General features: G+C 37.2%; 1 protein-coding gene across 1 annotated transcript in view; it reads left to right on the top strand.

Annotated features, from left to right (window-relative positions):
- Positions 1 to 23,653, top strand: part of ROBO1 (roundabout guidance receptor 1) — a 146,913-nt gene that overhangs the window by 24,715 nt on the left and 98,545 nt on the right. Inside the window, exons 2-4 of the mRNA XM_060010477.1 lie at positions 8,073 to 8,193; positions 8,546 to 8,684; positions 10,956 to 11,083. Of these exons, the coding sequence (XP_059866460.1) occupies positions 8,073 to 8,193; positions 8,546 to 8,684; positions 10,956 to 11,083 (388 nt within the window). The remainder of the gene's footprint in view (positions 1 to 8,072; positions 8,194 to 8,545; positions 8,685 to 10,955; positions 11,084 to 23,653) is intronic.

Below are 23,653 nucleotides of genomic sequence, written 5' to 3'. Positions count from 1 at the left end.
GGAGCACCAAGAGCTTTTCATCCACACGGCTCAGAATAAAAGGGAGAAAAAGTAGAGGGAATTAGTAGAAGTATGAGGAAAGAAAGAAGGAAAGGCGGGAAGGAAGGAAGGAAGAAAGAAAGAAGCAAAGAAGGAAAGAAAGGAGGGAGGGAGGGAGGGAGGAAGGAAGGAGGGAAAGAAGGAAAAAAGACAGAAAGAAAGAAGATACAGTAAAAATAAAATAAAGTATAATAAAATTATTGAATTAAAAAATTCTTATTTAGAAAAAAAAAAGGGGACGGATAGAACCTTAGGACAAATGTTGGAAGCAAAGCTATACAGACAAAATCTTACACAGAAGCGTACACATACACCCTCACTAAAAGAGGTAAAGGGGGAAAAATCATAAATCTTGCTGTCAGAGACCACCTCCTCAATTTGGGATGATTCGTTGTATAAAGGAGGGAAGGAAGGAAGGAAAGAAAGAAAGAAAGAAGGAAAGAAAGAAAGAAAGAAAGAAAGAAAGAAGGTAAAGTATAATAACGTTATTAAAATTAAAATTGATTATTAAGAAAAAAAATTTTTAAAAAAAACCATGGACGGATAGAACCCTAGGACAAATGGTGGAAGCAAGACTATACAGACAAGATCTCACACAGAAGCATACACATACACATTCACAAAAAGAGGAATAGGGGAAAAAATCATAGATCTTGCTCCTAAAGTCCACTTCCTTAATTTGGGATGATTGGTTGTCTATTCATGTATTCCACAGATGCAGGGTACATCAAGTTGATTGCGGAGCTTTAATCTGCTGCTTCTGAGGCTGCTGGGAGAGATTTCCCTTTCTCTTCTTTGTTCTCACAGCTTCCAGGGGCTCAGCTTTGGATTTGGCCCTGCCACTGAGTGTAGGTCGCTGGAGGGCGCCTGTTTTTTGCTCAGACAGGGCGGGGTTAAAAGAGCCGCTGATTCGGGGGCTCTGGCGCACTCAGGCCGGCGGGGCGGGAGGGGCACGGCGTGCGAGGCGGGCCTGCGGCGGCAAAGGCCGGCGTGACTTTGCACCAGCCTGAGGCCCGCCGTGCGTTCTCCCGGGGAAGTTGTCCCTGGATCCCGGGAATCTGGCAGTGGCGGGCTGCACAGGCTCCGCGGAAGAGGGGTGTGGAGAGTGACCTGTGCTCGCACACAGGCCCCTCGGTGGCGGCAGCAGCAGCCTTATCGTCTCCCGCCCGTCTCTGGAGTCCTCGCTTTCAGCCGCGGCTCGCGCCCGTCTCTGGGGTTCGCGCTTTTAGCCGCGGCTCGCGCCCGTCTCTGGAGCTCCTTTAAGCAGCGTTCTTAAACCCCTCTCCTCACGCACCAGGAAACAAAGAGGTAAGAAAAAGTCTCTTGCCTCTTCGGCAGGTGCAGACTTTTCCCCGGACTCCCTCCCAGCTAGCCGTGGTGCACTAACCCCTTCAGGCTACGTTCAAGCCGCCAACCCCAGTCCTCTCCCTGTGCTCCGGCCTCAGCTCGCAGCCCCGCCCGCCCCGGCGGGTGAGCAGACAAGCCTCTCGGGCTGGTGAGTGCCGGTCGGCACCGATCCTCTGTGCGGGAATCTCCCTGCTTTGCCCTCCGCACCCGTTGCTGTGCACTCCTCCGCGGCTCCGAAGCTCCCCCCTCCGCGCCCTGCAGTCTCCGCCCGCGAAGGGGCTTCCTAGTGTGTGGAAACTTTTCCTCCTTCACAGCTCCCTCCCACTGGTGCAGGTGCCGTCCCTATTCTTTTGTCTCTGTTTTTTCTTTTTTTCTTTTGCCCTACCCAGGTACGTGGGGAGTTTCTTGCCTTTTGGGAGGTCTGAGGTCTTCTGCCAGCGTTCAGTAGGTGTTCTGTAGGAGTTGTTCCACGTGTAGATGTATTTCTGGTGTATCTGTGGGGAGGAAGGTGATCTCCGCGTCTTACTCTTCCGCCATCTTCAAGGTCCCCCCCTCATGATATCAGTTTTAAAAACATTTTGTGTGACAAGATTAGTACAAATAAATAGGATAAATAAAGGTTAAGTTCTTGACATTTCTTCTTATACTTAAGAAAAGTGTTGATGGTGACAAGAGTAGTAGATATAAATTGTTTTATATCAATGTTTTTTTGTTTTGTTTTGTTTTTTTTGCCGTACGCGGGCCTCTCACTGTTGTGGCCTCTCCCGTTGCGGAGCACAGGCTCCGGACGCGCAGGCTCAGCGGCCATGGCTCACGGGCCTAGCCGCTCCGCGTCATGTGGGAGCTTCCCGGACCGGGGCACGAACCCGTGTCCCCTGCATCAGCAGGCGGACTCTCAACCACTGTGCCACCAGGGAAGCCCTATATCAATGGTTTTTTAAAAACTTTTTTTTTTAATTTATTTTTTGGCTGCATTGGGTCTTCGTTGCTGTGCACGGGCTTTCTCTAGTTGCGGCGAGCAGGGGCTACTCTTCGTTGCGGTGCGCATGCTTCCCATTGTGGTGGCTTCTCTTGTTGCAGAGCACAGGCTCCAGGCGCACGGGCCTCAGTAGTTGCGGTACATGGGATCAGTAGTTGCGGCTCACGGGCTCTAGAGCACAGGCTCAGTAGTTGTGGCGCACAGGCTTATTTGCTCCAGGGCATGTGGGATCTTTCCGGACCAGGGATCATGTGTCCCCGGCATTGGCAGGTGAATTCTTAACCACTGTGTTGCCACCAGGGAAGTCCTATATCAATGGTTTTTGATAGTGGAAATTTTTCAAAAACTTACATTTTTATCTGCTTACTAACTCCATTAAAATTTAGGTTCCAAAGAGTGAAACAGCAAAATTATGAAGGTGTATATTCAAAAATATAAAGTACCTACACATGATATTCAACCATGATTAGAAAAACATGAAATTATTTCATTCTAGACATGGCTTTTTTACTAACAGCTCTTAAGGAACTGCTTACCTGGGAGTGTGAGTAAGAAATATTGCCAAATAAGAAATACTGTATTCTTTGATATTGTATAAGATCTGAATTATATGAATTATCTTTTACTTGGTTATAATTTTTTTAACTGCTATGAGACATGTATTTTATCCAACCCTTTGCCTATCATTTGTACAATATAATTACACTACCACCAGTGTTTTTCCTTAATTTAGAATGCAACAAAGCATAATTGATTTTGAAAGGTGCTGTGGTATATGTTAGAAAGTATGAATGCTTCAGTTGGAATTGTTTACATTAAAGGTTGATACCACTCTTCCAACCAGATTGGAAAGTAATGGGTATTTTTCCATTTCCTCCCATTCTCTGCTCCCTGATCAAACAATATATCTTTTTTTTTTTTTTTTGAGGGGGGTGGTTATTTTTGTTGTTGATTTAATGCTAAATGTTAAAGAAATAAAAGCTGTTACCGTGACTCTTCTTTACATGTCTCTGTTGAAAGGAGTTCTTAGGAACCACCCAAAACTGCCTTGCAGTTTAGTTCACCAAAGAGAATGTCTGGGGCCTGTGACTGGCCATCTGGGGTACCTGCATCTCATGGTCATTAAGAAGTCTTAAACCCATGCAAAGTACTTCCCTTCTAGTTCACAACAGTTTGATATCTGTTCTACAGGTCAAAGATCCAGGCAGAATTGGCAGCATTGCTATGAAGAGATATTCTGCCCAAAGAGACTTAGTGAATTGTTTAAGGATGATACACTAGACTATAATTCAAAACCTCTCATCTCATTTACTTTGCAAAACAGTGGTAAAGAATCAAGTGTTTCAGAAAAAATAATTTCTAAACCTGGGTGCTTTAAAATTTTTATTCCTCCTATTAACCCTGCTTATTAAGTCTTTACTACTGTAAATGAATATTTCTGAGTCTTTAATCTTTTAGAAAATTATAAAAATTAAGTACTGCACAATTTCTCATTGGTATCATGACACCTATTTGCATCTTGCGTATATTGTTTAAACATATATCTCTCAGCATTCTAGATCAGTGTTCTTTTAATCCATTGTTAGGATCTATTTTAAAAATAGTATTTATAGTAAGAAACAGATTTTGAATGCAAAATCTACTAAAGGAAATGAGATAAATTATATGACAGTTTGGTGGTTAGCCATTTGAAATCATCTTTGAAGCCTTTAATATAATTAGTGGTTTCGTTTTTGGTCTGCTGAATTCAAGTCACATTAGGTTAATGTAATTAAAAGCAGAAAAGATTTTGTGTAGCCAAACTAGTTAATTAGCCCCAGTTGGTTTAGTATATTAACCTAGAGGTGTATGGATAACATTGTCGGGGTGATGCCTGAAAAACAATTCCTGTGTAACAGATACTGCAAATCCCCTGACTTGCTTTAGGGTAGAAAATGACGACATACCAAGGGGTTCATTTTAAGTTCATCTTTATTTCTGATTTTAAGCACTGATTGCAGAGTGAGCTGTATATGCCATAGAATAACCAGACAAAAAGCTTACTTAATTTACTTTTTAAAAGAAAGCATGCTTCTATATGTGCAAAGATAATGTTCCTCCTTGTATTCTGGAAGTAAGAATTCTGATTGTGGTTTTTCATGCTTACCACAAATATGAAATAATTCTCTTCACTTTTGTTCGAAAAGCTACATCTTATACCTGATTTTTCTATATCATCTTGTTACTCAGTAAACAATGCAATAAAGGAGATGAAAGCATTCTAGAAGAGATTTTCAACTACTTCAGAGAAGTCTTTAAGTGCTAGGAGAGAAGGCTTTTACCCCTAAGGTATATAATCATTTATAGCTTCTTAAAGGGAAAATGCTAGTATATAAGAATCCTATATATCAAGTACATTGAGGTATTCCATACCTTAATGTCACTAAAACTTTTTTTAATCTGAAACTGTTCTGAAGAAAAATATAAAGTATAAAGATATTTGAAACTTTAACCTTTTTCCCACCTTTTCCTTTCTCCTCCTGTCTCCTTCCCCAGAAGTAGCAACACCACTAGGACCTTTTTTGTTTTGTTTTCACCTAGTATGTAGTTAGCGGAGGTCCCCCTTTAAGTGCTGTCTAGAGCTTATGGAAATGTAGGCTTCTAATGTGGTTACTACTGCAGGCTGATAAGGTAGATGGTAATGAGGAAGTGGGACTTCTGCTTCGAGTTTTGACATAGGCTAGATGCCATATTGTCGGAAAGCTTAACTCTTTCTGCTTCTCCACTACCCGGTTAGGTTAATTGAAGTAGAGCTGCTGCAGTGCAGTGTTTAACATTGTGTCTGTTCATTATACAAACTCATTTTTGATAGGTTTACAATTTGGCTGTCAGATCCAGCTGCAGGAAGAGAGCTGCCAGGAAATATTTCTTAACTTGTTTTAAATAGTGCTATTTTCACATTTATGGTGCTTTGTATGTGTTAGACATATTCTTCCTTTCTCTGTAGAGAGAGGAAATGTCAATTTTTGGTTTACAAAGGAGCACTAAGATTTAGAATGTGTATAGTCACCCTTTACAATCAATATTTTTATATGCCAGCATAAAATGGTGATTGTTAATAGTAGGTACTGCTTTAAAGCTGGTACGTTATATTTGATCGGGGTTATAGCACTATGTTTTTTTCTATTCTTCTGTTTGTTGAAAAGAACAGGCCACCATGCAGTCCACATTTGTGACCATAGAGAATAGAATTATGGCTTTTGGTTTGCTCTATTTCAATTCAGCCATTGACATAATGCCAAAATCAATTTGAACTTGTAGAAACTGAAGACTACCATTTGCATCCGTTATTTTGTGTGTTTCTCTGTTTTCAGTACTTTGTTGTTTCTTCCTTCACTTTTGTCAATTTCTGTCTCTATCATCTCCTAGGAAATAAGTTTCTCCCAGGTTTGGTGAGGCTTGTTTGATTTTCCATTTAAGTTGTAATGTTCACTTTGGGGTTTTGAACTATTATTGCCAGTGAGTGTAGAGTAGAATGTAGGGTTTTATAGTGAAATTGTCTTGTTAATGGGATGGAAGTTGTGTAGGCGTATTTATACTAACCTGAGGACTCTCAGTGATGATTTTTCCAAATAGAGTAAACATTAATGGTATTACATGATTTTAATCCCTCCTTCCTTTTGTTATATTAATCCGGCATTTATCCTTAGGCCAGAGCCAGGTCTTTAGAACAAAGTTTCTCAACATCAGCACTATTGACATATGGGGTGTGTGATAATTCTTTACTGTGGTGGATGCCTTTGTGCTTTGTAGGATATTATTGAGTTGAAAATGCAACTTAACAAAGAAAAGCATGAATCACATGATTTTACTTTAGTAAAAGTGTGTATGTGTAACGTATATTTTATATCTATATTTCTATATCTATTTATCTATATCTATATTGAGAGAGAGGGAGGTACAAAAGAAAAATGCTCATAAAGTATTGACAGTAAACTTTTGGAAGGTTTTTTTCTTTTCATGTGACATTTATTTGTTCTTTTTATTTATTCTGTTTGAAAACAGGTAAGTATATATGAAAACAATAAATCTATCATTAATATATCTTGTAGCTGCTATAAACCTTTATGAAAATGCTTCAGTGGATAATAGACTAATTTTATCTACAAAAGCAGTTTGCATTCATTAAAAATCTTTCGAGTGACTACTATATGCAGACATTTTTCTAAGCATGAGGGATAGAATCATGAGCAATGCAGAGAAAAGTCCCTGGATGATTTTTATAATGACACCTAGAGAATCATGGTCATTTTTTAAATAAAAGGACTGAAAAATGTCAAGTTCTAAAGGCACAAAAATTAAAACTGCTCTGTTAATATTTGGTTTGTCCTAACACATAAAGACTTGGCCGCAATATCTAGTTTGGATGTCTGGATTGAAATAAAGCAATTTAGGCATTCCAAAACACTGTGACCCCACTTTAATAAAGTAGTAGTTTCAACAAACTCCCAGTGTAGGATGAAAAAAAAATTCTATTTGAATGGTTCCTTCCTTACTTTCTGTATTTTTTTTTCCTCCTTTGTTTAATCTGTATACTGTACAAAATAACTGTGAGGTCAAAACCTCCATGAATAAACATTCTGGAAGTTATCCCTGACAAAACCTTTCTAAGGTTCAGAGCATTATAGTTATTCAGGGGTAATTGAACTCTACTCCCCACCAAAAGCATATTAAATTAAGTAAAGATAGTTCAATTTCCGCATCCCAATCTTAATTCATGATTAGCTTTGGCCTACATATTGTACTGGAAGTCTGCTTACATTTGTAATTAATCCTTCTTCAAATAATTAAGTGTTCAAGAGTGTACCCGAATGACTTTCCAGATGATTTATTAGTATCTGTTCGGTCTCTGCCTCCTAAGACCCCAAGAAACTGTTTGGACAGCAGAGACACTTATGTTTTTTAGGACAGGTCAGGTTCTGTAATATTTTGGAAGTTAAGATATAGTTGCTTAAAGCATCTCTGGCAAATTAAGTAATTAGAGACATTTTAATTTCCACATCTTGTAATACTAGAGTATGCTTCCTTGAAATTACGTATAGCTAATATGTATTTACATGTTAATTATAGTCATATGGTATTAAGAATTTCCTAAACAACAAGGTCCTACTGTATAGCAAAGGGAACTACATTCAATATCCTGTGATAAACCATACTGAAAAGAAGATAAAGAATGTGTGTGTATATATATATATATATATATATATATATATATATATATATATATATAAAATAACTGAATCACTTTGCTGTATAGCAGAAATTAATACAACATTGTAAATCAATTATACTTCAGTTAAAAAAAAATTTCCTTTTTCTTTTTTCTACTTGCTAACCAAATTGTTCACACAATGTTTTTGGTTTTCATTTAATTAAGTAATATGAAGGAACTTGGCTGGTTTGGAAAAACAAATTTCTAGTTATATAGAATATAATTACTTTACAAGAAATGTAGGTAAGTAAAAATGTTTTGCCTCTTTTATATTGTACCTTTGGAATAAATTCTGTTTAAAGTTATTACCTATAGAGTAAATACTACACATCAGCTTTTTGATATAATCAGTCTTTCTTTGCATGCTTAGAAAGTAGACTTCATTTATGAAGACCTCTGTCATGTAAAAATTACTGTAGCGATTTTAATGATAGTCACGTGAAACTTTTTTTTAAGATACGAGGAGGAAAGCTCATGATTACTTACACCCGCAAGAGTGATGCTGGCAAATACGTTTGTGTTGGTACCAACATGGTTGGGGAACGTGAGAGTGAAGTAGCAGAGCTAACTGTTTTAGGTAAGTGCAATTTTATCTGATCTGCTCATTGTAAAGCTTATCTCTTATTATCATTTAGTATCTTTATACAAGGGAGAAAGAAATGACCTTTTCTAGAAGGTAAACCAATATTTTGGGGGCTGGAAAAAAGACAGAAGAAATCAGTAAAGCAGCCGGAGATAAAGTAGCCAAGACATAGGAAGACAATTCGGAGGAAACACTACACCTCGGGAGGAGAAGTAGGGAACTCGGTGGAATAATTTTCTAAGTAATATTTTAAATTATAAATCTGCTCTTACGGAACATCTAAAATGGCTTTTAGTTTGTTCATCTGTATTTTTTTTTTTTTTGAGATGACTTTTTCTAATTTTAGAGAGACCTTCATTTGTGAAGAGACCTAGTAACTTGGCAGTCACTGTGGATGACAGTGCAGAATTTAAATGTGAGGCCCGAGGCGACCCTGTGCCCACAGTACGATGGAGGAAAGATGATGGGGAACTGCCCAAATCCAGGTATGGATCAGAATTTAATGATGGGATTCATCCACTCGGAATTTCTACAGTTCTCATCAGACCACTTTTCACATATAAGCCATTAGAATGGTCTACTCTAGACTCCTTGATCTCCTTGGGCCAGACATAGTAACGGAGATAATTAGAATCAGAAGGTTGCCATGCTTTCTTTGAGCGTGTACAGATAACTGTAAGTTCATGACCCCAGCCTGCCCAGGGAACCCTTGGAAGATGTGACATTCCTTAAACAGTTTTCTCTTTGTCCAGCCAGACAACAGTTAATACCAATGTCTTATATGGGAATAGGTAGGGAAGGGAGGTACAGCACTAAAGATGTAACTACAAACCAGTTAAAAAGCAAACTTCCTTTTCCTTAGCTACAACATCACCAGGGAATGGTAGAAGAGGTCAGAGTTTCTTGATATCTGTCAAATCCTTAAATTGGCTAGAAGCAGAGATACACTCGCAGCCTTAGGGAATGAGGCAATGAAATGAAACTTTCAGGCACTGTCTTTAGGCTGTCTTCTCTAGTGTGTCCATTCATTCAGCAGACATACCTTGAGCCCCTGCTAGGTTTGGGGGTCACAGCAAGTGTTTAGGTATAGTTTCTGCTGTCAAGGAGCTCACCAAAGGAGTCATGTATGGATAGATACAGAGTAACGTAGCAAACCCTTTTGCTGCATAAAGGTAGACCCATGGGAGCAGAAAATCAGGAGAGAGTTCTCAAAGGAAAGTGACATAGAAGCAATGTCTTGAAAAATATGTATCAATTTGACAAGCAAGAAAGAGGAGAAGAGTATTCCAGGAAAAAAGACATCACAACATAGACACAAATCTAAGACTGTTTTGAGTGGTGGAAATTTAGCATGGCAGCACACAGCGCATGTGGCAAGAAGTTATGGGAAACCAGGCTGGAGATAGTGAGGCCGGATTTACAGGACTTTGTATCGACTAAAGAATTCTGAATCATACGGCATGCACATTGATAAGCCAAGAGGGATAACTATGAACAGAATTGCTTTTTAGAGGAAATATTTTTTTTAGCATTATGGAGATCACATTAATGTGGCAAGGGGTTGGGGGGTTGCCGTTGGCTGGGTCACCACTGTTGTTGTCCAGATAAGAGATGTGAATCGCCTGAACTGGGAGATGAGATGGAAATAGGCTAGGGGTCCATCATGGAGAGAAAGTTCTGAGACCCAATTGATGAATTGAATGATTTGTTATATATAGGGAGCTGGTGAAGGAAGATAGGTAGGTTGTGTTAGGAGAAGGAGTTGTTTTATGTGATAGGGTAAGAAAAAAATGTTTTATCTAACGTATTAAATATTAAGTGTCTCTGGAGGTATGATGTCTAATTATTAGTCAGGATTATGAATTTGGAGCTTAAGTGAAATAGGGGCAGCAAATGTTTGTGTGGTCGATCAATATATAAACTAGTGTAGATAGTATAACTCAGGGATATCATATAGAGTAAAAAGAGGACTGAGGTGAAAGTTCAAGGGATACCCAACATTTAAAAAAAGGCAAGATGAGGCAAGGCAAGGGAATTCCAGAATAAGACTCTCTGGGTTTAAATATTAACTCTGCCATTAAAATAGCTGAAGACCAAAGCCAAGCTACCTTACCTTCCTATGCCTCAATTTTCTCATCTGCCAAATGGAGATGAGCATAATACTTCATAAGGTGTTATAAGAATTTTAAAAGATAGAACCTACAAAATGCTTGAAGTCTGACATATAATAAAAATGTATTTAATGGTCACTTAAATTTTAGTATGAGTACAGGAGCTTGAGGAAATAAACAAATAAGCGTCAACTTTGCCTAAAAATATTCTGTTAAAAAGTAGTTTTAGGGCTTCCCTGGTGGCGCAGTGGTTGAGAGTCCGCCTGCCGGTGCAGGGGACACGGGTTCGTGCCCCGGTCTGGGAAGGTCCCACATGCCGCGGAGCGGCTGGGCCCGTGAGCCATGGTCACTGAGCCTGCGCGTCCGGAGCCTGTGCTCCGCAACGGGAGAGGCCACGGCATTGGGAGGCCCGTGTACCGCAAAAAAAAAAAAAAAAAAGTAGTTTTAATATTTTTGCCCACACGAATATAAAAGAAGTGCTCTTTTCTATGCACACGCTTACTTAGAAGAATGCTGCATTATTTACCTTCTGCTTTAAATTCTCGAGAATGTTGGCTGTGATTTGATACGTAAATACATATTTGTAATGAGGATTCTTTCAAGTAGAAAGTCACTTAACTGTGCTTTCTTTTGTTATGTCACTAGATATGAAATCAGAGATGATCATACCTTGAAAATTCGGAAGGTGATGGCTGGTGACACGGGGTCATATACTTGTGTTGCGGAAAATATGGTTGGAAAAGCTGAAGCCTCTGCTACTCTGACTGTCCAAGGTAAGGTTTGGGGAACATTTTTTGTGGTTGATTTATTATATGAGATACAATGTTGATATTTGGAAATATTACATATTAGAGTAGTCTATATAAAATATAGACTTTAAATAGTGCTGTATATATATACATTATTCCAAACATATTTAAAGGAAATTATTGTTTTGCCTATGGGAGCTCTATAAGTGTCTGTTACAGGAAATTGAACTAAGTTTTCAAAATTATGAGAGCATTTTCTCGGTCAAATAGAGGAGGGGAGTGTGCTTTAATCTCTGGGTCTTCAAACACAGAGCTTTAATTAAATGACAGCTACTGCCGCGAAAACTTGATCTTTCAATGAAAATAAGTCGACCATCCCTTCAGGTCATGCACTTTCAAGGGTCTGTACAGTTCAGAACAAAAAAGTGAAAAGATTCTGTTTCCCACTAGAATGTAAGATGCATCCAAAGAGTAGGGACTTTTGCAGTCTTTTTCTGTGCACACCGTGCCTGTGACTTAACAGACATTCAATAAATATTTGTTGAGTGAATTAATTGCATTTGTACTTTGCTAATTTTGATGATTTATTATTTGGTGTGATGTGAGCCAAAATGGCTGCCATATTCTTTGGCTACAAGTTTTTTGAATGTCAAAGTCACATCTTAAACTGATATGCAGAAATGGTTCTGTCACCTCCTTTGTCTCCATAATTTCATATGTTTTTCATTCTCATTATCCCTTTTCCCCTTTTTCCATGATGTCATACTGATTATTTCTTACTATGTATCATCTGAGAACTTTCTCTCATTTTTTTCCTTTTTAGGGACAAATTGTTTATTGTGGAATTTGAGAGACAGGGACCTTTAAAGAGCATTTTGTTGGTGAAAAAAATTCCTTATTTTGACACGTATATAGAGTAAACAGGGATTTTGGCCATAAACCACTTAGCTTGTTTCTGAGTATGACATTAGCAACACCTGCTCTGTCATCTTTTCTGAGCACTGTCTCCTCTAAGGCTATTACGAAGGAAAAGGTGGCTTTTGAAGGAGAGCTTCTACTGTGGGCTTTCTACAAAAGAGCCTTGTGGGCTTTTTACAGTAGAAAAAAGGAATAAAGAATATTTCCTTCCTGTCTCTAAAGCCATTATGTCCCCCTTTGAGGTTTTTAGCTCAACCTCATAAAAACAAAAGAAAAAAATGAAAAGATCAAGAACAAACATTGAATTTCTAAGGCCTAGACTACTTCTCTTTAATCTAAGTTGGACTTGAACTCCACATAAGACTAAAACTGTAAGAAAAGAAAACCCCTTTACATTTGGAGAAAGCATAAATTTAAGAGATGTCAAGTTCAAGTTCAGAAGCCCTCCGGAGGGAGTGAAAGTAGCCCAGGATGAATCCAAGACATGAAAAGGTGTGTCTATCTCCAGGCAATTGTGACAGGGAGGTTGATTGTCTATTATATTAGTCAGAGAGATGATGCTTTTATAAATAATAGCCATTCTGCTGTGTCTACAGTAGACATTGAAATCAAAATAGAGTTTCTTCCAGCAGTTTTATACTCAATTCCAAAGTTAATTCAGCCTTAAGTTTTCCATATGGAATTCTTGCTCCTAAGCCTGGATTTCAGTGAAAACTGGGTACAAATGATCAAATCCAGAAACTACTTGAGGAATTTAGAAGTTCTTATTTCAACTGCATTGGGTTTTCTATAAACTTATGAAAGATCTGTGTATTGTTGAGAAGTTATTATTTTATTCAACTATTAAAATAAAATATGCATATTAACATCACTGTGAAAATACCTTTAACATGCTAGAATAATATACACAGTATGTCAAAGAAAGTAACATGATTCCCAACAGCAAAACTTAACTAAGAAAAAAAACAAAGGAAACTTTTCAAAGGAAACTTGAGAAGTTATGTATTTTTTTCCTTTGAGATTGAATATAGAAAAATATTAGTTACTACAAAGGAAACTAATCAGAAATGAATACATTTGATAGCAGGAAACAATTATTAGAAATTCAGTAGCATAGTTGTTTTTGATTTCTGTATTTCATTTGTGGTTCATTTTTGAGGCACTATTGGAGTCAGTATGGGCTTAAAAATATTCTTCCTTTTCCTCACTCCTCATGCAATAAATATTTAATTTTGAGAATTGATGTTGGACAACAGAACCCTGTGTTCCAGTAGCAGTTTGGGGAAAAAAACTTTCTTAAATAAGGGTGAACGTTTGATTTTCACCCCCAGTACAGATATGATTAGTTCTAACATTTAAAAATTAACCCTCATTTGAGAATTACTTCCTTTTTTTTGATATATATATATATTTTTTGAAATCCTGATTCTGCTGTTTTAGAGACTCTGTCTGTATGTATTTCCTCAAGTATTCCATTCTCAACTCATGATTTCTTTGGTTTTAATACTTGTGTATTTTTCACAGTCCTTAGTATGGTACTGGACATCTAGTAGGCACTTTATGTAATAAATACTTGTTACAATTTGAACTATGCATTTGAACTCCAACCTTCTGCTTGTGTGGTAGAGATATCACAGTACAGTACATCACAGGGGAAATTCAAGCATCTTCTGGTGACTTTGATCCTGAGTGCTAGCAATAGGTTACATTGGATCAGATCTGAAGAGATTATCATCTCTGATGGCTGCCTGGTGGTCTGTGTTTGAAAGGAACAGAGTAAAACCTGGGGCTGGACAGAGTTTCCTAAACTTAGATGAAGTTTGTTATCTGATCTTATCTGAACGTGTATATCTAAACTTATCTGAAGCTTGTTAAATATACAGATTATCAAGCATGCCCCTGGAGAACCTGATTTAGTAGATCTGGGTTAGAGAACAGAAATTTGTTTTTATTTTTGTTTTCAAGCAAGTTCATCAGTCTCTGGAATGTGGAGTTACCTGTTGAGCTGACAGAAAGAATAAAGGGCTTTAAAAAATTGCTCTAGGGCTTCCCTGGTGGCGCAGTGGTTGAGAGACCTCCTGCAGATGCAGGGGACGCGGGTTCGTGCCCCGGTCCGGGAGGATCCCACATGCCGCGGAGCGGCTGGGCCCGTGAGCCATGGCCGCCGAGCCTGTGCGTCCGGAGCCTGTGCTCCGCAATGGGAGAGGCCACAACAGTGGGAGGCCCGCGTACCGAAAAAAAAAAAAAAAAAAATTGCTCTAGGGTTTGGGAATTACCAGGGCTGGATGAAGTGTGTTACAGAGAATTGTGTAGCGAAGAGTATAGACATTGGTGTCAGACAAAATGTAGTTGAATCCTATTTCTGTCATTTACCAACTGTGTGGCCTAGAAAAGGTTATTTAAATTACATGAGTCTCAGTTGCCCATGTGTAAAATGGGTACAGTAATACCAACCTCACAGCATTTTTATAAGGATTAAATTAAATTATATATATATAAAGCTTAACATATTGTCTGTTACAGAATGTTTTATAAATAAGGAGTGTTGTAGTCATATAAGCGTTATTATTAGTGATAGCTTTATCACTTAATTTTAATAATTATTGGTTATTTCATAAGTAATGTTCAGATAATTCTAGACAGGTAGGTCTTCCTTTGCTATTGTAAATGAGAAACCTGAAGTAGTAATATAATCATGATAATTTATTATGTAACAAGTTATTAAAAGTCTTCTCAAATATAAAGCATTACATTTTTATTAAAAAAAACTTTATTGGCTTTTAAACTAAATGTGTTAAATCTTGTTAGTGCCATCAAAACTAGTGCTAGATTTAATGTTGAGGTTTTGCAAAATAACTAGATAATTTAATGAAAATTACGACCACTTGGGAATAGAAATGATTCAAAAACCGATTACATTTTATGTGCAATGGAGTGTTATCGTTATGAAACAACGTTCAGCAGAGACTCAGAGACTCTGCAGTAATTTGACCTGTTGAAAAATAATTAATGTCCATTACATGACCAATAAAAAATGGTGAAGTAATGCTGTTTGGAATGATCACAACAGAGAAGTGTTTCTGTTTAACTCCCAGTTAACCAGAAAATTCAGTTAACCTGAACTTGATATTCTGTCATTTTTTGGAATAATCAAAACTTTATTACCTATAAATGTAAATGTTGTTACATTTACGCCTGATGTTTGTCTGCCTCATTTTCCCTCCATACTGTAATAATATCTATGCACCTCCTCAAGAATTCTCTTTGTAAACCTAAAATACACAAATTCAGGCATCTTTTAAAAGACATATCATCTCAATTTTGATTGATTACATTGTGATATTTGCATTTTAATGTCTCAATTCGACAAGTATTAGGATTGCTAGCTGTCACAGTAGGAATGAATTATCTTCTGAACTAGTGTTTCATGTTGCATAATGGCCCCATCGTTTAAGGAAAAAGATATATACTGTAGTATTTATAACCATTTTATAGGTTGTGACATACCTATAAAATGTAAAGTCTAAGTTGAACAAAATAGATGCAGTGAGGCACCCTGCCAGATTTTTTAAACAGTGTGCTATAGAAACTGCTAAAATTTATGCCTCTGCTTGGTGCTCCGAGAATGGTTGCAGGTTTGTTTTACATTATTTTACTATCTTAATCTAAACCCATTAGGTCTTTATTAGATGCTTGCCAGGTGGGCCTTGAGGTTCTTCTTGTAATCACATGATAGCCAACATAAATTTTCCTGCTTGCTTTTATTTTTGAACCAATTCATAGTAATTTAAACAGTGGGTACTTTTTTTTTTCCTTTGTTGAAGGTAGCCTTTAAAGAAAAGCATGGTGGATGCAGCCTCAAAACACTTAAAAGAAAAATAAAGGCAGAAAAATAACTTTATCATTCTATTAATAGCAAAACCTTTAAAATTAGTGATTATTTATGATGACAATCATGTCTGTAGCTTTTTAAATAATTCCATTTATGAGGTGTGCTCTTCTGAAAGAAAGATGGAAGATAAAGCCACACAGAGTTTAAACTCCAAATTTCTCCCATTTCCAAGTCTGTCCTCCACCTCTAAGATTTCTTACAATTCTTTGGTTCAGTGATACTCACTGCTTAAACAAGGCAAACTCGATGGCATTATTAATCTTTCCACTCCCTCTGCAACTTCACAGATAAAGCAGCTCTTATTACTGTCACAATTTCATTGACAAAGTAAATTTGCGACTCTCTCTCACCAGAGTGATCGTGTTCCCATCGCTATGTCTGTCACAGGAAACCGAACTGAAAAGAAACTTCCATGTACCAGCCATTTCCCAAGCAATCTCATTTTATCTGTGCTGACTTGAACCATTAAGAAAATCTAATCCCATTTTTGTCTGTCTTTCTTACAATAGGCACTAAAAGACATTTAGTCCTCCCATTTCCCTTTAGCCCTAAGTGCTGAGCCAGTCAGACACAGGAAACTGGACGTTTAGTTCACACCCCACTGCACTCCTCCACAGGCCTCTCCCAGGGACCAGTTATTCTTTGAAGCTCAAAAAACAGTTGCTTTTCTGCCCTTTCAGCAACAGCTGTGTTAAAAGAAAAGGCAGATGCCAAACATCTCTAAACCAGGTGATGCTCTGTTACCAGACAATTGGGATTTCTGTGAAATCCCAGCTCTTTTCTCATAGGCGCTTATCCGTTTTTCTTCCCTTGATGTGAAATTACTCCATTCTCTCAATTTCATCACCTGGTTTTTTGGGGGTTTTTTTAGTTCTAAAATATGGTATCATGAATGATGTTGATATCTCCTTAATGTATTCTTGGCATACAATAGGAATGTTCAAATGGATCATCAAAAAGACGTGCATTCTATTCTGTTCTGAAGAACTATTATTTTGTCTGATGCTTCCCATAAGTATTATGCCTACTCTGCAGTGAAGGAACGGAGCACTTCCCCGTTAGGATTGGTTAGCCACTGACAGCCTCTGGAAGGCTGAAACTTGAAGTCTGAGATTGATGTGAGACCAGAGAGACACAAGGCAGAAAAAAAAGACCAGTGCAGTCCTTTGGCTGACTTAACTGCTACTAATGGAATGTTTCCTAGAGCTTCTCTCCTTGCTGCTGGTGAACTGCATGCCAAAGAAAATAAGAAGAAAAAAAAAAAAAGAAAAAGGAAAAGAAAAAAAAATGCTGAAATATCTTGGGCACTATAGTTTATAATTGACCCCTAGTTAATATCCCAGTGAACTAGGAATTGATCAATAGTTATGATTTCCAGTAAAACAAGAAGCAACAGTCAGAGGTTTGGCTAAGCTTTTAAGATTCTCCTAACCCAGTGTGTGAGTATTAATTCACAGGCAATAGTAGTGATGCAGTGAAAACAGGAGCAGACGAAGCATAAGAAGCTGAACTCTTCCGTATTCTTCATTTCAGTTGATGGCAATGCAACCTGCAAATACACAGTAGTAAGCAGCTTGGGTGCTGGTGGTGTCATGCTTTGCTCTTCCATTTCTCGAATGTCAGTCACCTTAAAATCCTATTTATTTTGCCTTTTAAATATTTCTCAACTCTCAACACCTGTCTTATCTTCTTATCACTGCTTTATTATCTCTTGTGCAGTGAAACTTAACATCTAACCAGTTTCCTTGCCTCCGTCTTGTCCTACAGAATCCATCCTTCATACAACAGGTACATTGACCTAAAATACAAATCAAATTGTATTAGTTCCATTCATGAAACATTGTCATGCTTCCCATCTCTCCAGATAAGGTTCAAAGTACTTAAATGCTGCTCTGCCTGGCTACTTAGCCCCCTCTTGCTACTCCCTTCAGGGTAGTAACACTATATTGTTTACATATTTTTTCATGTAAATACCACCATGGAGCTTCCGTCTGGGCTTTTCTTTATGTTAGTCCTTTGGTCTAAAATGCTCTGCCCCCACTGACCCATCTTCTACTTGCTAATTACTTGTATCCTTGGATCCAGCTTAGGCAGGCATCTTGCAGGAAGCTTTGCAGGCAGTCCTTACCCCAGTGTCAGGTTAGGTATGCACATTCATGGACCCGTCGCGTGCTGTTGCCACCCTTATTGCATTTCAGTATCTGCCCCATTTGACTGTGAGTTCCTTACAGGCACACTTTATGTACTTCACCTTCTTAGTCTCGTTGCTTATTGCAGTCTTAGGAGCATCCTTGGTGCTCATGTAACATTTTCTGTCTGAGCGAATCAAGGGCTGCCCTGATATATACCAGCTGTGGTATCCTGGGCAAGTCACTTAACTTCTCTGAGTTTTAGTATACTCATCTGTTGAAAAAAATGAATGTACATGGACTATAAACATCAAAGATGATAGAAAAGTTTTAAAAAGATAATTAACAAAGTATATTCTCATAAAAGTGGTTTGTGGATTATGAAATGCTTATGCAAAATGATGGTTATGATTATTTTTCTCATCTCTTCTTTCAAAACAACTAAAAACCCATTAGAGTCTCAGTAATATTTACTTTGACCATAGAGATTTGAAATTTTTAGTTGCTGATTAATGTAGAATTTGGTAATTGTTTTGCTTTTCTGCAATTATAATTTTCTGTGATTCCTTGATATTGAGGTCTGTCAAAATCAGCCCTCAGGGGCTTCCCTGGTGGCGCAGTGGTTGAGAGTCCACCTGCCGATGCAGGGGACACGGGTTCGTGCCCCGGTCCGGGAAGATCCCACATGCCGCGGAGCGGCTGGGCCCGTGAGCCATGGCCGCTGAGCCTGCGCGTCCGGAGCCTGTGCTCCGCAGCAGGAGAGGCCACAACAGTGAGAGGCCACAACAGTGAGAGGCCGGCATACCGAAAAAAAAAAAAAAAAAAAAATCACTCCTCAATATATTTTTTTTTGCTGCTGCTTTAGGAAATGTTCTGTAGGGTAGAACTAACAGTCTTTTCTGATAGACACACATGGATTCAAAAACTGAATGTACAAGATGTTAAATCTCTGATTCTCAGTTTTCTCCTCCGTAAAGGGGAGTAAATATGTCTCCCTCATAGGATTTTGTGGAGATTAAATGAGCTAATAAATATGAAATGCTTAGCACATTGTGTGAAGCATTTAAATGCTCAGCAAAAGGAGAAGCAATAAAGGTGATATGAAGAAGGCAGAAGAAGAGGAGTCATTTCAGTCATGTGTCTTTATATGTGTATATATCAGGACTTTATGTAGCTTTAGTGCTCTTAGCTGCTGTATAAAAAGATTAAAGTCTGGACTTCCCTGGTGGCGCAGTGGTTGAGAGTCCGCCTGCCGGTGCAGGGGACACGGGTTCGTGTCCCGGTCCGGGAAGATCCCACATGCTGCGGAGCGGCTGGACCCGTGAGCCGTGGCCGCTGAGCCTGCGCGTCCGGAACCTGTGCTCCGCGGTGGGGGAGGCCACGGCAGTGAGAGGCCCGCGTGCCGCAAAAAAAAAGAAAAAAAAAAAAAAGATTAAAGTCTAAGTCATGTATGCATCTCCCTCAATAAACAATGACTATCAAGGTTTCTGTAATTGTGGTTTAAAAAAATGTCAATTTTTATTCTAATTGCTTCAAGAAACAGAAAAAAAGTTAGGTATAACACAAAAAAATCTACATTAGGTAAAAATACTTTTTTGTCTTTATTAATTGTGTGTATTTGATATGCATTTGAGACCAAAATAGTTTTTTTATTAAACAGATCCATAATTAACATGATTCCCTTTGATCTTTAAACATAATTATTATCCCCCCCTTATATGTTCAATGCTGCTAAATTTCCTGATAAAATGAATAATATTGAATCACTGTACCTTCCATAAATATAATCCATATATTGGACCAGTTGAAACTAGAGATAAAAATAATGTGGATAGACGGTCCCCAGTAATAACTTCCATATAATTTAAAACTTTAATAGTCTTGAAAATGAATCAGAAGGCATAGTCCATTAAAAGAAATGTGCATTTGTGCCTTGAACATTTTCTAAGATGTGAAATAGCAACTTTGAAGTTTACAAAACCACATGTTAATTTCACACATTGCAACATGTCATGTGCATGGCTTTTTTTTTTTATGGACCACTATATAATTATTTCAGAATGTAAAATTAAAATTTAAGTGAAAATTAAACAATGTAGCTTACTGTAGATTTTATTGCCAGTAGTGAGGGATAAACTTTAATAAACTTGCATTCAAAAACAAACTCTGGGGGGAAAGAAAGCCTGTTTTGTAAATTTGTAGTTCCCATAAACAGGCTTCACCAGGCTAAAGCTTTCTATCAGCATATGAGATCTGATAGAGGGTAAGAGTCATCTGACTTTTTAGAGCTGGTATAATATCTAGACAGAAAAGAAGTAATGAGAGAAAAAACTGGACCCTTCAGTTCTGAATTTCCTTTCTTTGATGTAGACTTCATTTAAATCATTTGTTGGAACAGTGTGCTTAAATTGCTGATTTCAGAAAAGCTGGCAGTATAATAGTACATTGTTTCTGACCAATAACGTGGTTATTTGAGTCAAAGCCAAAACTAATAGTGTCAGATGGCCCTTTTGCAGGTTCAAGTCAGGTTTACTATAATCCAAGATTTTAGTTAAGAACTGTGAATTCACTATTATGAAATGGTAAATAAAGTGTTTCAGATTTAAAAAAAAGGACTGTGAGTTCAACGTTTTGATGAAACACATATTCCAAGGCCCCCAAAGCTTTACTGGATGACTTTAAGAACCTTGATATGTGTGTGACCATGTCTGCCACACTCTGACAAGATATGGCAGACTGATTCTTTGGAGAATGATTCTTCATCACACATGGCAGCAATCCACAAAGGCCCAGTAAAGTCAGTCGTACTAGAGTAAACAGTGCTTCAGGGATTGGGATACACACACACACACACACACACACACACACACAGTGTCATATATAAATTTACCACCTCTTATATGTATGTATTGCTACACTCAATGTTGAACTCAAGAGTCTTACTCAGAATGCCTCCCTTATAGGATTTGTTGTGGATTTTGTGTTTTTGTTGTTGTTGTTGCTTCTTTTGTAGTTAAAATAATGATTTTAAAAATTTAACTGAAGATTTGAAGAGCTAATGAGAATTAAAAAAAAGATTAGTTATTATAGAAAGAAAACCCAAAAGACAATGTGTGATTGAAGAGTTTTAAAGAGTCAGTATTGCCAGCTGAGCTCTTTGTGAACAGGCTGAAAGTCAAGTGCTATCATTCAAGAGGTTTAATGAAGCCCCACTACAGAATTTAACAAGAGAATGATTTGTGAGAATGGCTTCCTCTCCTAACTGTTCTGATCCAGTGGCATAAATAGGATGCCGGGCTCCACTCCTGCTGGGTTTTTTTTTTATGCTATTTGATTTGATTGAGACCCAGCAGCATTATGGCCTATGATTCTTTTCCTTTTTTTTTTTTTTTTTGTAGAAAGGATAAAGTAAAGAACTTCTTGTGTTCTTATAGCCTTTCAGAAATAGTCATTTTAACCCTAATGACTGTTGAAGATGTGACATTCTCTTAGATTTCTTTCACTTACTCATGAAGGTTTTGGGTTGCTTTTAGTTATTTCAAACAAACTGATAAAATCTTAAAAATTAATCAAAAGAAAAAGCAATTCTCCACCTAGCCTTCCTACAGAGAACTTGAAACACTCTCTTAATGTTTTTTGCCAAGCAAGTATTTGAGGAAATAAGTAGAGCAGTCAGGTACAAGAAATAATTGATACATAAGATGATTCTGTGACAAATAATGACACAATACCACACTAGTAAATAGCACATCATGGGTCTTCCGTTATGTTCTGAGCTTTACTGTGATTTATTCATCTACATAACAGTGGATAAGGTTCTCTCGTTGCTCAGTTACATAGATGTATAACTTAGCAACTGTCTTTAGCAACCTACATTATGAACTAATGACATCATCCTGGAAATATGTAACTGAGTTGTGTGAATCTACACAATCTGCATTACGCAGCCTGAGAATGAAATTTGAATGAAATAAATTAGATTTTTGCTCTAGTCATTAATGGGTAGCTTATTCTAAAACATTAGATTCATTACTGACAATCTCACATAACTTTAAGAATTGGAATTATTTTGTGATATTGTGTATAATTTAATGTAAAAGAATTAATTCTAAGTTAATTTACATTGATGTATCCTATTTTGTCCAGAATTATTAAGACATAAAGTGATTGAGGTAAGTCATTGTTTAAGAGAGAATAATCATAAAGAGAATAATTTTAGACTAATTGACATCAAGGGCACCCTTTTCTTGTGATGAACCCTGGGTGAATTAACTATGCAAGATAATTGAAAAATGGTCTTTTTATGCATCCATATGTACCAAATTTTATTATTTGCTTGCTATCATTTTAAATATTTTGTAGGTATACACAGAATTGAAAATTACACTGAACAGTATTCATCCTTATAGATTCACAAATCATTTCAGTATATTCCAAACATTAGGGTCATCATTAGAATAGTTATACCAGCAGCAGCTGGTGTCCTTTGAGCCTTATTTCAATAATTTCAAAATATAATATGCTTTTTATTTCATTTTTTAAAAGATTCTGTATAAATTGGAAGTTACTACCTTTTAATATCATACCCAAAGTTTGCAAAACTGATTAAAATACCACGAGCACTTTAATTTGCTTTTAAACTGTTATTCTCAGGACTTGATAAATAACGTGCCAGTATAAACACACCTGTAGAAAATACTAAAATAAGTATAAGACAAAATGTAGCTGAGTAATTGCTTTATAACAGAATTATGAGAGTAGGAAAATCCATAAATGGTTGTTAAGGTTAGCTTTAGCTGTAGGACATTTATTTTGTGTGGTCAGTGTTATTAGGAGAAAATTTACAGCATTACACAACTCAAACTGATAGAAATGACCATTTTACAAAGGTGCTTTTAAAAAGTTAACATTGTGTATGGTAGAATAGTCATTTCAAACAGTGTTCTTTTTAGGTCTTTAGTAAAGAGATGAGGTGTGCTCTTGTGTTTTTCCTTAGGTTTTTTTATTCCCCCCAAGTGTACTAAATGACTAAATATAATTGATGATCAGTAATTTTGGCCTGATTTAGGCTTCTTGGAAATAATGGTAAATTACATAATTCCTGTGCTGGATTGTTGAGATTATGAATGTTAGACATGGATGGGGGCTCTGTTTTACTGATGAAAAAACTGAGGTCAGAGATGACTTTATAATGTATAGCAAACTGTGAACATATACATTTGATACTTGACTGCATGAATTTCACATTTACGGTAGTTGTCCTAAAAGGTTGCATCATATCATCTTTCAGAGATGGAAATTGGCTGTTTGGACATTGTTGTTTTTTTTTTAATGAGAAAATAAAATATAGCATGAGTCATTTCCTCCCCTAAAACCTTTTTATATGTTTGAAACATGCCCATATGTGAAGCAGATTATGTACCCATGTTAATTTAATATATTAATACATATTGTGCATTTAAACAATATCTTTTTTGTTAAGGTATAATTGACATATAACATTATATTCGTTTCAGGTGTACAGTATAATGTACTATATTTATAATGTACTATATTTATATATACTGCAAAGTGACCAGTGCAGTAAGTCAAGTTAATATCCATCACCATATACATAGTTAGAAAATTTGTTCTTGTGATGAGAACTTCTAAGAT

The sequence above is a fragment of the Delphinus delphis genome, chromosome 4 (genome assembly GCF_949987515.2).
Source record: "Delphinus delphis chromosome 4, mDelDel1.2, whole genome shotgun sequence".
Taxonomy (NCBI): domain Eukaryota; kingdom Metazoa; phylum Chordata; class Mammalia; order Artiodactyla; family Delphinidae; genus Delphinus; species Delphinus delphis.
Note: the sequence above shows the minus strand (reverse complement) of the source record. Positions and strands in the feature narration are given on the sequence as shown.